Genomic DNA, 16,326 nt, shown 5'->3' with positions numbered 1-16,326 from the left:
TATCATACTAGTTGATCCTCTGATCTTGAAGTTCTTTTGGTTAGAAGGAATTTGGTTCTTCCTCCACCCTCCCCCACCTTGATCTACTAGCCTCCCAAAGATTTAGTTTGCTTCGCATGCCTATTTTAGTTGGAATGGCATTAGTTTGGTAGTTTTGAGCATGTCTTTTAATTTTTATTTGCATAATCCTGATTTCGATTTCCTTTCTTTCCTCGATGTCTGCCGCACCTTGTTTCGCCTCCTCCATTCATCTCGACGCCATGGTTCTGCTGCTCCATAACAATGCATTATGAACCTGCCACTCCCATATGCAAACACCTACCCTTCCCTCCAACCTACACCCCTCCATCAATGGCCATCGTTGTGCCAAAAACAATCTGTGGTGGATGTCGCAATGCTTATTATCCAATTAGGGTGAAAATTCCTTCCTACAGGCGACCGTGGCAAAATTGGGGCCTCTCCCTCGTGTTCTTGCTGATATTACCAAGTCATTGACTAATCCTACGCCAATACAACAGCAACTGAGACGCTTCACTGAACATAACTCCAGTCCAAATGTCAGTGGAAGCCTCTCCTCTGGGCTGCAGAAAATATTTGAAGACCCCACTGACAGGTATGAAAGAGAGAATTTGACCACTATCTCGGAGAAACATAATGTTTAGATTTAGCAGAAGTATATTCAACCTATTTGTTGAATTTACAAGTTTAAAATCATGAGCAACTGAAGACTCATCTGACCTGAGAGCAGTCCAATTATTTGTCATAATAATGCACAAGATCTGGGATAACTTATTTTCTAGAATGGTAGTATAGAGAGTTACAATATATTCCACGAGCATATTTTAAAAATTTCTGTCTTGCTTAGTGGAAGACTAAAGGCTTTATGAAATTCATGTTTCTGTACGTTATAGCATTCAAAATTTGGAGAACCTCGGTTAAAACCATTTTATAGCTGGCTGTGTCAACTGGACAGGTAGATACAATGTCGATGCTTAGACTGTTTTAGGGATTGGCAAGACTTGTGCCTTTTGCAGGGACCTTTCAGTTGTGTGCTTAGAACTTCTTCTCTTGAAGGTTTAGACAAGTAAGTATGAATTGGAATATTTGGGGAAGGTTTAAAACCTAACTAGGAAATTATTGGAATCCTGGTTAAAACTGAAGACAGTGATGGGTTGGTATCTACAGTGTTATTCTCTACCTTTGGGGGAAAAGTAAAAATGCTGGATTTTATTCTAAGAATTGTAATAATTCCCTAATTAGATAAAATCTGAGTTTCCAAAGAAATGTACGTATCCACATAAGAACCTTCAGAGGAGTTCATATGCCTGAATTGAGGCATCTTAGCCATGTTGAAGTTGTCTCAAGAGAAATTAAGTGTCCTTTCCTTTTCCACAGTGATTTGCATAAACTAAAATCTCCAAGCCAGGACAACACAGACAGCTACTTCAGAGGGAAAACATTATTGCTGGTTCAGCAAGCCTCCTCTCAGAGCATGACTTATTCTGAAAAGGATGAAAGGGAAAGTAGCCTTCCTAATGGTCGGAGCGTCTCCCTCATGGACCTCCAGGACACTCATGCTGCTCAAGTGGAGCATGCATCTGTCATGCTCGATGTGCCTATACGCTTGACCGGAAGCCAGCTTTCCATAACACAGGTGGCCAGCATCAAACAGCTGCGGGAAACCCAGAGCACTCCCCAAAGTGCACCCCAAGTGAGAAGGCCCCTGCACCCAGCCTTGAACCAGCCAGGTGGCCTTCAGCCCTTGTCATTCCAGAACCCTGTCTATCACCTCAATAACCCAATTCCAGCAATGCCAAAGGCCTCTATAGATTCCAGTTTGGAGAACCTAAGCACTGCCAGTTCCAGAAGCCAAAGTAACAGTGAAGACTTCAAGCTCAGTGGACCCAGCAATAGCAGCATGGAAGATTTCACTAAACGTAGCACTCAGAGTGAGGACTTCTCCAGGCGGCACACGGTGCCAGATAGACACATACCTCTTGCTTTGCCACGACAAAATAGTACTGGGCAGGCCCAGATCCGAAAAGTGGACCAGGGTGGGTTAGGTGCCCGAGCCAAAGCCCCACCATCCCTGCCACACAGTGCTTCTTTACGTAGCACCGGGAGCATGTCAGTGGCGTCCGCAGCCCTGGTGGCCGAACCTGTGCAGAATGGGAGCCGGTCCCGGCAGCAGTCCTCTTCCTCCAGAGAGAGCCCTGTTCCCAAAGTTAGAGCAATCCAGAGACAACAGACACAGCAGGTAGGTGTGAGTGCTGAAGGGGCCTGGCTGCTACTTGGTCCATCTGTTTCCTTGGTTCTTTATACATAAATCATTGGGAAATCCTATTGTTAACAAGATTTCCTCTTAAAAGCAACCTTTAAATGGAAAGAGGAAAGGAAAAATTTGGGAGGCTTCTGCCCAGGTGTGACTACAGAATGTAGTTTGACTCATTACCCTTAAGAGTCTAACAAACACGCACGGGCCCCCTTCCTTCTCTTCAAGCAGCAGAGCTACTACCTCAGTTTGCACTTAGAGCAAATCTATGATGTTGAATGAATAATTAGATACTTAAAATCTGTAGGCAAAACCAGCTATTATTTTGGAAATCTGAAAATTAATCCTTCTTAATTTTTTTTCTTAAGCTTCCAGAATAAAGGTTTGCATTCTGAGCCAAGAGTTTAATATGACTGCTCTCCATTCCATCCCTCAACTCCTTCTGGAAATACAAAGTCCCATGTGGCTTTTCCTGGAAATAGCTAGAAAAATAAACACTTGAACACCTGTAGAGTCAAGGTAAAGGAGAGAGTAAAAAGATAGAAGCACAGGTGGAAAAGGAAGTATTCTAAACATCTGCAAATCCCTTACATTTCTATTTACATGGACACGCCCAGCTAACATCACATCCAATCTTAATATAAGATTTTCTAATTTTTTTCTTGACAAATAAAAAGCTTTGCCAAGAAACTAATCATTTCTTCCTTAAATATTACATTTTGAAGCATCAATACATATTTTTCCCTTTGAAACAAACTACTGTTAAATTATAATATACACATTCATATAATTTTTCATATATATAATATATATCTTTATATATCTTTCATCTAAAAAGATTTTTCTCCTAAAAAAGCATTGTATTAGTTGAATTTTTTTTGAAACCTAATGATAGTACTAAAAAACTTGAGATTAAAAGAGTTCTATGACAAATCCTTTTATGCAGCAAAATAACTGGGCAGGGAGACTGCAATAAAATCCTAGTTTGTATCTGTTATATATTTGCATTTTTACAGTTTAGGCACTTACCTATATGGCTGCCTCTGCCTCCAGTCTGCTATGATCAGAGCCCCTTGCACCTACTTTGATTTTTTAATTGGATTATTTATAGAATCCTTGGATACAGAAATAGAAGAAGGGATGAAAAGCATGACTAACTTAAGCTGTTTCTGGAAGCAGACTTCCTGGGCTAAACCTCCTAGTTGGTCATTTTTTACTGAGTAATAAAGTTTTTCTACAGTCTTAAATTTTTCATTTTTATTTTGTTATATTTCCCAAAATTTTACCAAATCATTTGATTAGTAAGCATTTTTATTTGAAGAAAAGGAAAAATATATCTTTTATATGTATCATATGTATTTTTATATATAAATGTGTATGTGTATATAAGCATAAAATGTGTTAGAAGGCTATCAGTCATTCCTACCTTATTGTGAAGTAGTTTCCTCACATCACTTTTGTGCTAGACTCTAGTTGAGATCAACTACTTTCAGAGAATTAAGATGTTTATTGGGAGGAGAAAGGAAAAAATACATAATTTTAGAAATCAGAATACTGTGTAGAAGCAAATATCTACTCAGGGACTTAGGGCAGCACAAGGGCACTGAAGATAAAATAGGATTAGCGAAGAGCATGAGATCTGGCAGAGAGGGACAGGACAGGGAAAGTGTCCTCCACCTGCTTTTCAAAAGTGTACTTAGGCCCAGCCCTGTACAGAAAAGGAAAATAAAGATTCTTTTTTTTTTCTTTTGCTTACCCTTTCCTTCTGTATCATGGAGTCCTCTGTGACTCCATGAGGGCCTATGACTCAGGCTGGTTGTTTATTAATATTATAAATTAAATAGCCTTTTTTGTGCTCATCTGGAACCAGTTGTCATTTATAACATTTTTTCTTTAGGAAAATATAATACCTATCGCATAAGCACATAATACATGTTTCTGTGGGTTATGATTAGAGGGCTGCCTGGATGGATGGGAGGTAGGAAATGCATACAGTCTCCAAACAACCAATATAAAAATTAGTTTTTGTGTCACAGCCATTAATGAGTCACCAAATATATTTTTTGGCATGAAGTGGGGTACAGGCACAGTGAGATGTCCAGGTACAGCTTTGAATATTAATCTTTGTTTATACTTTTGCTGGTACTGCCACTGTCCTATCAGTTGAAGCATAAATCACCGTATTTTGATTGCTCAAGTTTCTTTTTTTTTTCCTACACTGGCTTTTGGTTCATTGTTTTGAACTTACATTGTTAGTTTTTTATTTTTATTTTTATTTTTTTGAAACAGAGTCTTGCTCTGTCGCCTAGGCTGGAGTGCAGTGGCACGATCTCGGCTCACTGTAACTTCCGCCTCCCAGGTTCAAGCAGTTCTCCTGTCTCAGCCTCCTGAGTAGCTGGGATTACAGATGCCCACCACCACGCCTGGCTAATTTTTGTATTTTTAGTAGAGGTGGGGTTTCATCATGTTGGCCAGGTTGGTCTTGGACTCCTGACCTCAAGTGATCCACCTGCCTCGGCCTCCCAAAGTGCTTTGATTACAGGAGTGAGCCACCGTGCCTGGCCTAGTTTTTTATTTCTTATCTGTTTCTTGCTTGCTTTGTTCATCTCACTCCCATGAAGCCTCTGAAGTTCTATATAATCAGCACATTTTTAAGGCAAATTCCTTTACATATTTTAATTGCAAATTGTGTTGGGGAATTCTCTCCCAGAAACTAGAGGATTTCTTTGTGGAGATTGTTCTGTAGGCGGCTGTAATTATCAGTAGCTTTGTCCCATGCAAATTCCATTTATATCTTAGCACAAAGTAGTGGCCATTGTCTGCAGAGTAACTGGCTTCAGTCTTCTACGTCTAATGAGTAGGAAGGAAATAAAATCCTGGTGAAAAAATTCACAGATAAATTTTTTTTCAAGAAACTCTCTTAATTTTTTAACCCATTTCAGCCTCTGTTTATATTGCTTTTTTCTTATTTTCCTCTCTATTTTGTTTTTCATGTATCATCTACTTCGTACAAACAGTAGACTTTATATACATGAGTTGTTCAGATTTATCATGTACTCTAATCTTAGAAATTTGAATTTGAAGAGACCTTTTAAAATAGATAATTGACAAGCCTGTTAATATGATGCTGCAGTTTTCACATTTAGATTTGTTGAACTGTCTCTTAACCAACCTCTTCAAGAACTCCCAAAGTTTGTGGATTAATTTATTCGGCCCTTTCTTTGGTGTTGATAGCAGAAGGGTTATTCATTTATGGGAATCCGACTATTTCACACTATGAAGCTGAAACCAATTGGTCTTGTTTATATCTAGTAAATACTAGCAAGGAACGAGGAACTGGCCTCAGCATAGCCAGGCTATGATTAATTGTAGTATCAGTGAAACTGCTGCATCAGGCTCTTTTGCCCTAAAGCGTTACTGTTTTTCCAGGGAAACCCTATACAGCTTTATCTCAAAGGGAAGATATTCCTAATGGGAATTCCTGCTCCTTTTTCTTTTTGTCTTTTTCATTATCTTTGATGATCATGTTGAAAGTCAGTGGATATAAATTCTCTTTCTAAGGCTATTCCTAAGCAAGATGGAATCTGAACCACTTACTAACCTCCTCCCTCAATTTTTTGGACTATAAACTAGAGATATTTTTTGCTATTTATCAAGCTTATAAGGAGATGGAACAATCATTGAAAAGAAGCCTTTGGTGCCCTTCCAAAGGATTAGGGGAAAAACATAGAATATTCTCTAAGTAATAAATTATATTTTAGTAATGAATTCTAAAGATAATCCAGAATAATAAATGAATAATATTTTATTGAGCATCTGTTGTGTATTTAACTAGTCAGTATCATTGAAAAGAACTGTATGCTATGATGCCCATTAGATTGACTAATTGGAAAATAAGAGCAACGCTTATAAGACCAAGAATATATAAAAGATAGTATATAGTTTTTTCATTTGAAGAACATATTACAACAAAAAAAATCATGAAACAAAAATCACCTCTGTTTCCTTTCAATCTAGCACAATAACTATTTTTTATTTATTCTATATTTCTAGCCTTTTTACAATTTTGTGAAGGCTTTATCATTAATAGAAGGAATAGTTAGGATTGATCTATTTTGTCACTTTTATTTTTATTATTTTGACCACCTACTGTATGCCAAGCAAAGTGCTAGGATATATTAGGAAGTGGCTGAAAATAAGATTTGACCAATAAAATAGTAGAAATTTCTAGAAGTTCATTCACAATTGCTTAGTGTGTACGGGTCTATTTATATAAACTATGCACATCCATCCTCAGGCATGAAGCTATTTTTATTGATATATAACTATAATCTGTAAATCGACTAAACCAGATCTTTCTTCACACCTTTAAGAAATGTCCCTATGTTACTTTTGCATGTGTAAGTTTTAAAGTCTCTCCCAACCCATCTCTGATAGCCTTTTAGTCTCTGCAATCAGTTTTTTAATCTGGTCTTCCTCACTCTCCAGTTCATCAAAATACCCCTTCTTTTAAAATATTTATTTAGAGTTTAACTGAGTTCTATTTCAGAATGGTATAAAGATCCTTAAGATGTAATGGCTGTGATGGGGGAGAAAATGCCCTTCAATTATGAAATTATGGAATTCTGGTCCTTAAAATACAAATCCCTCTATTTAATTATAAAAGGCTAACTCACATGCCAAGTTTTGTACTCTCTCTTTAGCTTACTCTCTCTCTCTGAGGCAGGACAGAGGGGGAAAAAATTGTGTGTTTCCATCATTGTTTGTGGAGAAAGCACTAATGTTCAATAGCCTAATATAAATTGTAATATCTAATGCTAGTTTTTGAAACATAAATATTGTAATGACTGACACCTAACCTCTCTGTAGCACTCTGAAGTTTCCAAAGAATTTTCAAATATATTGTCTTATCCTCACAGCTCCCTATGAGATGATCAAGATAGGTGGTGGTGACAGTGTTGGTATGTCTATTCAGTAGATTAGGAAAATAGACTACCCGGTATCCATCATTTTGATCCTGTATTCAAGAAATTTTCCAGTATAAGGACCCTTGAGTGATCTTAATCCATCATGAAGTCAGTGTTCTGTAAAGATAACCAGCATCACTTGTCCTTCTTTTTCTCTAAATCAATAATATGAAAACTAAATAGACTGGTGCAAAAGTAATTGCAGGTTTTGCCATTTAACCCACAATTACTTTTGCACCAACCTAGTATTTGCCATTCTGATATATAAATGGGCACTTTGTGAGTTTGTTTAGCACTAATCAGTTTTTTGGTTTCTGATTGTGTCTGGGCTAAACAGATGTTTTGACCATCAGGTTATGCTTTCTTTCTCTTATTTAATCATCAAATAGACTTTTATGGCATAAAAGACTTTTATGGCAGAGGTCGTTTATTAATTTCAGCAGGCAATTTGTTACCTACCAGTATTTGGACCACTGGGCAAATTAACAATTTTAAGGTTTTGACTTTCTTTAGAGGGAGAATAAGGATGCCTCTTGGATATGATATATACAACTTTCTATTCAGAATAGTTTGCACTTATACAAATGTATATTCTCTTTCCCCACCCCTAGCCTTGGCATTAGTAAAATAATACTTAAAGCTAAGAGCATTTATTAGAAAACTGAGAGATCACAGTTAATGTCTTCCAAGAATAGCTGTTTGTGAAACATAGCACACGGGTGAGCTGTTAGGGGAAATGCTAATAACTGTTTCTGATGCAGGTTCAGTCACCTGTGGACTCTGCCACAATGTCCCCAGTAGAGAGGACAGCAGCCTGGGTTCTGAACAATGGGCAGTATGAAGAGGATGTGGAAGAAACTGAGCAAAATCTAGATGAAGCCAAGCATGCTGAGAAGGTAGAACCTAGTCTGCTTCATCAACTTTCTGATCCCAAAATGACAGGCCACTAAAAAGGTTATCTAGCTAAGAACATAAACTCATCCCACCCCCATCTTCACCTCTACCCCTTATGTTAATCATCCTATACATATCTATGTAAAATAGGTCAGTGGTGTGTGTGTGTGTGTGTGTGTGTGTGTGTGTGTGTGTGTGTGTGTGAATATACATGGAAAATGTTCATCTTGCTAGGGGGTGGCAGTTAGCTACTATTTTTTTTAATGTAGATGCCTTAATCTAGAGGACACTCTACTATTCATTTCTAGTCATTTTAGGTAAATATTTCACGTTTCTGTGTTTCCATAAACTTGTTGGTCTTCACCCAAGGACAAAATTACCCTAGGGCAAGACTTTTTGTTTATCTTGGTAACAATTAGGTTTTGGTTTTAGTTGTTGTTTTTTTGTTTTTTTTTTTTTTTGTTTTTTTGCCTTTTCTGGATAAAGAATGTATAGCTCTATAAATGATTATTAAAAGGATATTATCTATTGTTTAGATTTTGTTTTTTTGTTTTTTAAGGAAAAGTTGACAAGGGGTAAAAGGGTTATCAAACAAGAACCTTGTCATCGTATATAGCATTATATTATTTAATTGACAACCAGACAATTAGCTTCTTTTTATCAGCATGATATTCCAGTGTACTCAAACCCCAGCCACAGCAACTACAGTACAGGAAAGGGCCATGTAACTAATTGAGTCACTGAATTTATGTAAAGCTCCTTAGAACACAAACATGTATGTTCCAGCAAGCAGTACAAAATTGGGCAGGTGAGTCATATTACGAAAATGGGCAAAGAAGCAATATTAATTGGCCCTAGAGAACATGTAGGCCTTTGTTTAGTGCTTGTGACTGGAATACTTTACACTTTTATAGTTGGGGAAAAAGCAGCAATAACCTCTGCCATGAAAGTCTTATTGATTTATGGGCTTAACATTATAGAAATGTTGCTTGTTCTCTATAGGGCTGATTCTAGTAGAACAAAGGAATGGCAGTCTGATGAGCTAAGACACATCAGAGATCCTACAGTGCAGATGATGACACAGAATCTTTTTTCTCTTATAGACAACTGACTTTTGGCTTATTTTAAGTGATTTGTCAGACTTCTAAGTACTTCATCTGGTTTTTTTTTTCCCCCTTTCATTTGATACCATCACAGATTGGATGTGGCTTATAGCAGTGGTAGCCTAGTGTAGAGAGAGATACATATATATGTAGAATTTGGAATGCCAAGTTAAGATTTAAAATGTAATTTTAGTAAGGAAGGCAATGCTCCATTAACATTTGTGCCAGTTGATAATTATAAAGAATATTAAGAACAGTATAGGGAATGACAGCACAGCCAGCATCTAGCTACACTGCTTAGGGTTTCTTTTGTTAAAAAAAAAAAAAGAAAAAAGAAAAAGAAAAAAAGAAAGACAGAGAAAGAAAAGTAAATCACTGATTTCTAAAAGCAATGTGACTCTAGTTTTTGTCTCCTTGCCTCCTCTGCCCTAGTATGAACAAGAAATTACTAAACTGAAGGAGCGCCTGAGAGTTTCCAGCCGGCGACTGGAGGAATATGAACGCCGCTTGCTGGTGCAGGAGCAGCAGATGCAGAAGCTGCTGCTGGAATACAAGGCCCGACTGGAGGACAGTGAGGAGCGGCTCCGAAGACAGCAGGAAGAAAAAGATAGCCAGATGAAAAGCATCATCAGCAGGTTAGACATCACCTGGCAGCAGATGTGGGCTAGTTAGCAAGACAAAGAATTGAGATGATCCACAGAACCCTGAAGGAATGGCAGCAAAAGCCATTTTTATCCTTGTGGTACTGAGTACAAATGTGATAATTGACTGTTCTCTTAAAATATCCTAAATATGAGACCTTGGGCACTTCCTATGAAGATAATCTGTTTTTCTTTAACCATAACAATTAGAAAAAATTAAAACTTGGTGGTTTACTTGAGAAATCTTAGAGGAGAACTCGGTTTTAAAAATGTAAATATCCAATGCCCAAGACTAAATTAATCTTTCAAAATGAGTCCAGAAACATGGAAAGGAATTTTATGGAATATCTTTAGGGCCAGAGGACCTCTTTTGAGAGTGCTGCAGATGCCAAGGGAGAAAAAGGGAGGGTCAGTTTTACCAAACACTTGTATAGCACTCGACATGGGACACACACCTTTCTAAGCACTTTACACATAATAGTTTGTTTAATCTTTATCACAGCCTCCACCTACGTATTATTATTCTCATTTTACAAATAAACAGGCAACAAATTCATTAAGTCACTTGCCCAAAGTCACATAGTGATGCACCAGGATTTGAATCCCGGACTCCAGATTCCATGCTCATAACCTCTGTGCCTCAATATTTGTAAAATGCTATGGACAGGTCAAGTAAACAGAACTGTTTGTTGTTTTAATAGTGTGGAGGTAATTGACAGTCTTACTGAGAGGTGTTTGGGTAGACTGGCAGAATTAAACATCAATGAGTTAAGATGTGAATGGCGGACAGAAAACAAGCTAAACATACTAGGTATAGAGTACTCATTGAGGAAACTTAGCTGTGCAAGGGAAGAGAAAGTGGGCCAGGTTTAGGGTAACTTGAGATTAAGAGAGGGTTGTTTGTTTTTTGTTGGTTGATTTGATATTTTAAGATGAAATAAGTTGTGCTCAGGAAGGAATCTGAGAGAGAAGAGGGAGGAAATGATTATGGGGTTACTATTCCAAAGGAGATGAAAATGTGTGGGATCCAGGCACAAGGAGAAAAATCAACCTTAGATGTCTTATTCCAAGGTAGTAGAGAAGAAAGAAAAGATGGTTGCAGGTGTCTTATTAAGAAGGGCAGAGGATATTGAGTTTTCCTGTTCTCTACACTAGCTAGCCCTTTCTTTGAAGATGTTGATATTTCCTTCCTGCCACATTCTAGGCTAATGGCTGTGGAAGAGGAACTGAAGAAGGATCATGCTGAGATGCAAGCAGTTATTGACGCAAAGCAGAAAATAATTGATGCACAGGTAAGCAGGCTTTGAATCTAATAGAAGGCACTTGTTTATAGTAATGATTATTTCCTGACTTCACACCCTTGCAAATGCCAAGGCAGGTACCCAAAAATGTGTCATTGAAAAGTTCTGGACGTTACATTTTGAAGATTAAATGAGTGTCTATGTGACCTCCATTATTTTCCTTTCTTTCACTGGTGAGAAGTCTGTTTACTCAGCAAAGTATTAGCGTGTTTAGTGCAGTTGCTTGACAAATCCCAACCTAGTGCATGATGGGGTTTGCTTCTTTCCCTATGGAAAGGAGGGCATTTTCTAAGGGCGTAATTGTGAAAAGTGCACTGCATGTGCCTGGCTTGTGACCTCCACTGACCATTGCTTGGCTGTGCTGTTCATGGTCTTGTCAGTCACGTCCACTGCCATCAACCTTTTGCCCCAGACAGTAATGGAAATGCCAGGGAAAGACAAGGTTGTAAAAAGGTACCTTTCCTTGTTGTTCTTTTGGTTTAGGGTTTGGCATTGCTGCTTGGAATGTGCTTGGCTGCTCTTCTTTGTTGGTGCTGTGCTTAGCATCTTTTGATAAAACTTTAAAAAAAGAAAAGGTTGTTGAAATCAGAACCTAGGCTTCTGCTCACTGTAGCTCACACCTGTGACACCAATGACGTAAAGGCTGCCAAGAGCACCTCATAGGGACATGTCAATGATTAGAGCAAAATCCAGGAGGCAAGAAGTGTTTCTAACTCCTTTTTATTTTATCATTGCAAAATATGGTTGTATTTCTTAGGGTGAAACAAATAACAAAAAGCAGTTACAGTTTTTATAGTTTTGATAGTGGCTGATCTAGCCACTGAATGTGTTGCTTCCCTGAAGATAGCCGATCCAGGTTTGCACTTTTCAACCTTAAATGCCATATCATATCCCTAAGCTGTGAAATAAAAAATGAGAGCAAGGATTTTATGCATAGATAGCCTTCTCCCTTCTCTAGGTATCAGCTAGTAATCAACATATTTTAGAGCCCCCGGTATTCTTAAACATGTACTTAACAGTCTAGTTTCCTTACAGAGTCCATGTGGAATGGGTTTATTTTTCAACAAAATTGAGAGTGAGGCTGAAAGCACGGTCGTGGAAAGAATGCTTCATGGGCCTCACACTCCTTTAAACACACTAGACTTGGAAGTCAGGTGAGAGTTGTGAGGATGCAATCAGCACTGCTCCTTAAAATATTTTGGATTCTTGAACTCTATAGTTTCTGGATACTTAGACATGCGGAGAATCAGAAGAAAGGTCTGTAGTAATTATCTTACTTGGTCCTTTGAAAGAAATCTTTCTAGATGCCCCCAGGGTAGGTGAGGTAAGGGTAGTGGAGACTAGGCCATCTCACTATTCACGCTATAAAAAATCATCCCAGAGACTTAAGAAAAACAGCCTGGATAAATAAGGCAATTGAGTCAGGAAAACTAATGTTAGTAGGTTTTCACTTTGGAAATTTCAATATAACAATATAAAGCAAGAAGAGTTCTATTAATAACCACACAAGGAGAGATGTTAGTACTAAGAGATAAAACAGACTTTTTAAATAATTTCAGCTGGTTTAAAAGTATCAGTCTTGGCCAGGCAAGGTGGCTGATGCCTGTAATCCCAGCACTTTGGGAGGCTGAGGCAGGCGGATTGCTTGAGCTCAGGATTTCAAGACCAGCCTGGGTAACATGGTGAGACCCACCTCTACAAAAAATGCAAAAATTAGTCAGACATGGTGGTTCATGCCTGTAGTCCCAGCTGCTTGGGGGGCTGAGGTGGGAGGATAGCTTGAGCCCAGGAGGTCAAGTCTGTGGTGAGCCATATTTGCGCCAGTGCACTACAGCCTGAGCGACAAAGTGAGACCCTGTCTTGAAAAAAAATGTAATAGTCTTAAGCAGAGGGAGCTTGGGTGTGCCACAGTTGTGGTTCTGTACACAGGCTGACAGGACAGCCTCATGATTAGCTCCTGAAGATTTCTACCCCACCCCCTAATTTTATATTAGGGCTAGGTGACTGGGTATAAAGCAGAAGTCACCTGCTAGGCATAGGAGGTAAAAGCCAGGGAGGGAATCTGATTTATTAGGGCTCAAATGCTCTGGAAAGTAAGGACTTTCTCTCAGTTAACCAGGAGGGTGTCATGTGTAGGAATGGGAGAAATGCTATCCTCAAACCGTCAGTCACTGTCAGACTGGTGGTCTGCTAAGCTAGTTAATGTTTTGAGTCCATACTTCAAGACAGTGGTTTTGAAATGGTTTGGTTCTCTGGACTATTTTGGTAGAATCCAGGCACCTTTCATAAATGAATATCCAGCTCCTTCCACTGACCACTCAACAGCAAGGACCACACTCTCAACTAATGAATGAAATCATACTGGGATTGGTTAAATATAATAAATTACCTACCCAAACACAAATATTACTATATAATAAATTATTCTACCAGATACCCACTGTGGATCACTAAAGAATAGTTGGGAGAATCCACTAAACTATATTTGGAAAACCTCTGCACCATGCATAGCACAAATCCTAAACACTATAGTTAAATTTTAAAAAATTATAGTGTCCTTAAAAGGAAGGTTTCTTAATTCCAGCTGTTGGCTTACTGATACATTAAAATCTTATTATAGCAAATGACTTTAAACATCCTTTGGCATTCTTTGTAATGAATGACTTTTGTATCAGATCCTTTCTTTTGTAAGGATAAATCTTCTCTCTTAAGTGAATGATGGAGCAGAGCAGCCCTTCTGGCATCATTTAATAGAATGAAGACGTGTTTGGGGTGAAAGCTTCCCAGAGAAGTGACTCTTATGTCAACACTTCCCAAAACACTACCAGCCAGGTGCCCAGTAAACTGGTTTTCATGTCTCTCAGCAGCCCTGTGCTCCCGGGAAAATCTTGTCCCTGAATTCAGCCTCTGCCTCTTCTTGAGTCATTTCATGCTACAAGGCACAGGCCTGCATCAGCCACTTTCTAACAGGAACTGCAAAAGGATGAGCACTCCTTTGGTGAGTGGCAGAAGCACCTATCCTGGACCTTGTAGCTTAGGGGCCATAGGGATCCTAGTGGTGATCATAAGGATCCATTTCTTAAATATCAGACCAGAGAATGTGCCACCTTTCACCCCTGAGCATGAGGAGACACTGTGGCTCCCAGGATCTCTCTATGTGACTCAGGTGGAGAACAGAGAAGGGCTTCCTCCTATGAGAAGCAAAGCAGCTGCCTAGTTACTGTTGCAAGTGATATCTCCGCTGTGTTAAATTACAGGTCATAAATGGAGATGAGATTATTCAAACAGGCAAGTAAACCCCGCGTCCGTTCTCTAGCTGAGCAGTTCCCAGCCCTGGCCCAGTGCACTGGCCTCCTACACATTCCAGCTCCTGCCACTCCCCACATGGGAATCCTTCCTGTCAGGTGTGGACTAGATTGCTTTCCCTTACAATCCAGGCAGAATGGAAATGTCCGAGCATCTTTTGCCAACTGAACTTGACTTTCATAAGTCTCTATTTGATTTTTTTTAACTTTTTTGTTTTATTTTGAGAGGTTGGCAATAGGGGGAAATACAAAGGGAGTTTCTTTATGTGGAAACTTTCAGCTGTTTAGTAGGGGGGCTGTTTGTCTTCAGTTGTTACCTTTTTAGGCAGTAAGTAATTACAGTCATTCTTAGGCTTTTTGACCCTTTAAAAATCAAATTTTTTATGAATTATTTATTTTTGGATGAACCTGGAGAATCCTAATTTCCTTATGAGGCCTTATAATTTATCCCAGTTCTGAAATATCTTTTCTTTAATCATTCAAGAAATTATCAGTTACTCAGTTTAGAGATCATTCCTAATAATGCGAGTAGGGAGGGGGGAATATCATATTTAGCTCTTATCTCTTGTTTTCTAGTATTCACTGGCCAGTTCTTACCTATTGGCTTTTCAAAGATCTATATTTGTTATCCCAGTAAACTTCATTGGTTAAAATTTTTTTAATAATAATTATTTTTTAAAAGCCTTGCAGCTCTTTCCTTTAGTTTTGTCTATCCTTAAAATGAATTACTTTCCTAAAATAAAAAGCATTTTATACCAGATGCATGGGTCATTAATAATGCTGATTTTGTATATCTTACCACATGAGTTCTCCATCAGGGAAAGAAGGATTTTTTTTTTAAATGATAATGACAAGCAAGAGCTAGTTTGTTGTTGTTTCTTTTTTTTAATATACTTTTGAAACTGTGACCACCAGCACTGCTGCCTTACGGATCCTACCCTCCTGCCCCCAGAAAGCAGGAGAGTAAAAAGGAAGTATTACTTGATGCCATGGTGGTATGTGATTTTACCTAGATTTTTCCCCCAGGGCCGTGGTCTTCACTCTGCATGCTCCCAGTAGCATGTGTCCCAAAGTGTAGCACTACATGACAGCCCTGGGTAGCTGCTGTTTTAATAGCAAGGAGCAGCACCAGCCCTGAGCCCTGCTACTTCCTCTCTGAACTTTACCATGACTAAACTTTACCATGCTTTTCTCAGGGTCAATTTTAAAAACCCCTAAGGTAGTAAAGCTCCTTTTGGCTTTGGAGGTATTCCCTATGTATTATTTTCTTTTTAATTTTACAGGCATAGGTAAAGACTGTTTCCTGCATTGTTTTCTGAAAACTATAGATTTCATGTTAGAAAGGTTCTAGAATGATTTACTGAGCTGCCGAAGCTAAGATTAGGGTATCTCTTCTAACCTAATCCTTAGGAGACTGATAATGTTTTGATAAAATGATTTTATTAAAAAAATTTTAGATAGTCCTACTTTCCTTTAGTTAGACTGCCTATTTTTTTTCCTCTTTTCTTCCCCCTTGGTTTTTGTGTGTGTGTATTCACCAATGCTTGGTTTCCAAATATTGTTTCTAAAGCATTTTTTTTCAGATACTCAAAAGTAAAATGAAAGCAATCTCCGTATTGGGCAGCCCTCCTGGAGTAACTTTGAGCTGGAATGGGTCTAGGAGCCTGTGTTCTCTGTTTGTTCTCATGTGTTATGTTGATGGCATTCCCTTTTCGGCCACATCTCCCTCCCCATATTCAAGTAACTCCTTGGTCTGAGCTTTTTGGCTGCTTTTTTCCCCTCTTGCTGTTGCATCCTCACCTTGTTGGTGACTCTACACTGCCACCATGTATTGTTTTAATTT

At 38.5% G+C, this 16,326-nt stretch overlaps 1 protein-coding gene across 8 annotated transcripts in view; it reads left to right on the top strand.

Moving 5' to 3' along the window:
- The window catches only part of RASAL2 (RAS protein activator like 2), a 377,113-nt gene that overhangs the window by 352,128 nt on the left and 8,659 nt on the right, over nt 1–16,326 (top strand). For 4 of the 8 annotated variants that reach the window (XM_009438898.5, XM_009438926.4, XM_016933221.4 and 1 more), the window contains 6 exons: nt 414–613; nt 1,396–2,257; nt 8,001–8,135; nt 9,669–9,871; nt 11,082–11,169; nt 14,436–14,466. In XM_009438898.5, the coding sequence (XP_009437173.2) occupies nt 414–613; nt 1,396–2,257; nt 8,001–8,135; nt 9,669–9,871; nt 11,082–11,169; nt 14,436–14,466 (1,519 nt within the window). The remainder of the gene's footprint in view (nt 1–413; nt 614–1,395; nt 2,258–8,000; nt 8,136–9,668; nt 9,872–11,081; nt 11,170–14,435; nt 14,467–16,326) is intronic. The other 4 variants (XM_003949647.6, XM_001154057.6, XM_016933217.4 and 1 more) reach the window with 3 other exon arrangements.

Source organism: Pan troglodytes, chromosome 1 (assembly GCF_028858775.2).
Source record: "Pan troglodytes isolate AG18354 chromosome 1, NHGRI_mPanTro3-v2.0_pri, whole genome shotgun sequence".
NCBI classification, from domain to species: domain Eukaryota; kingdom Metazoa; phylum Chordata; class Mammalia; order Primates; family Hominidae; genus Pan; species Pan troglodytes.
This window is presented reverse-complemented; position numbering and strand designations above follow the sequence as displayed.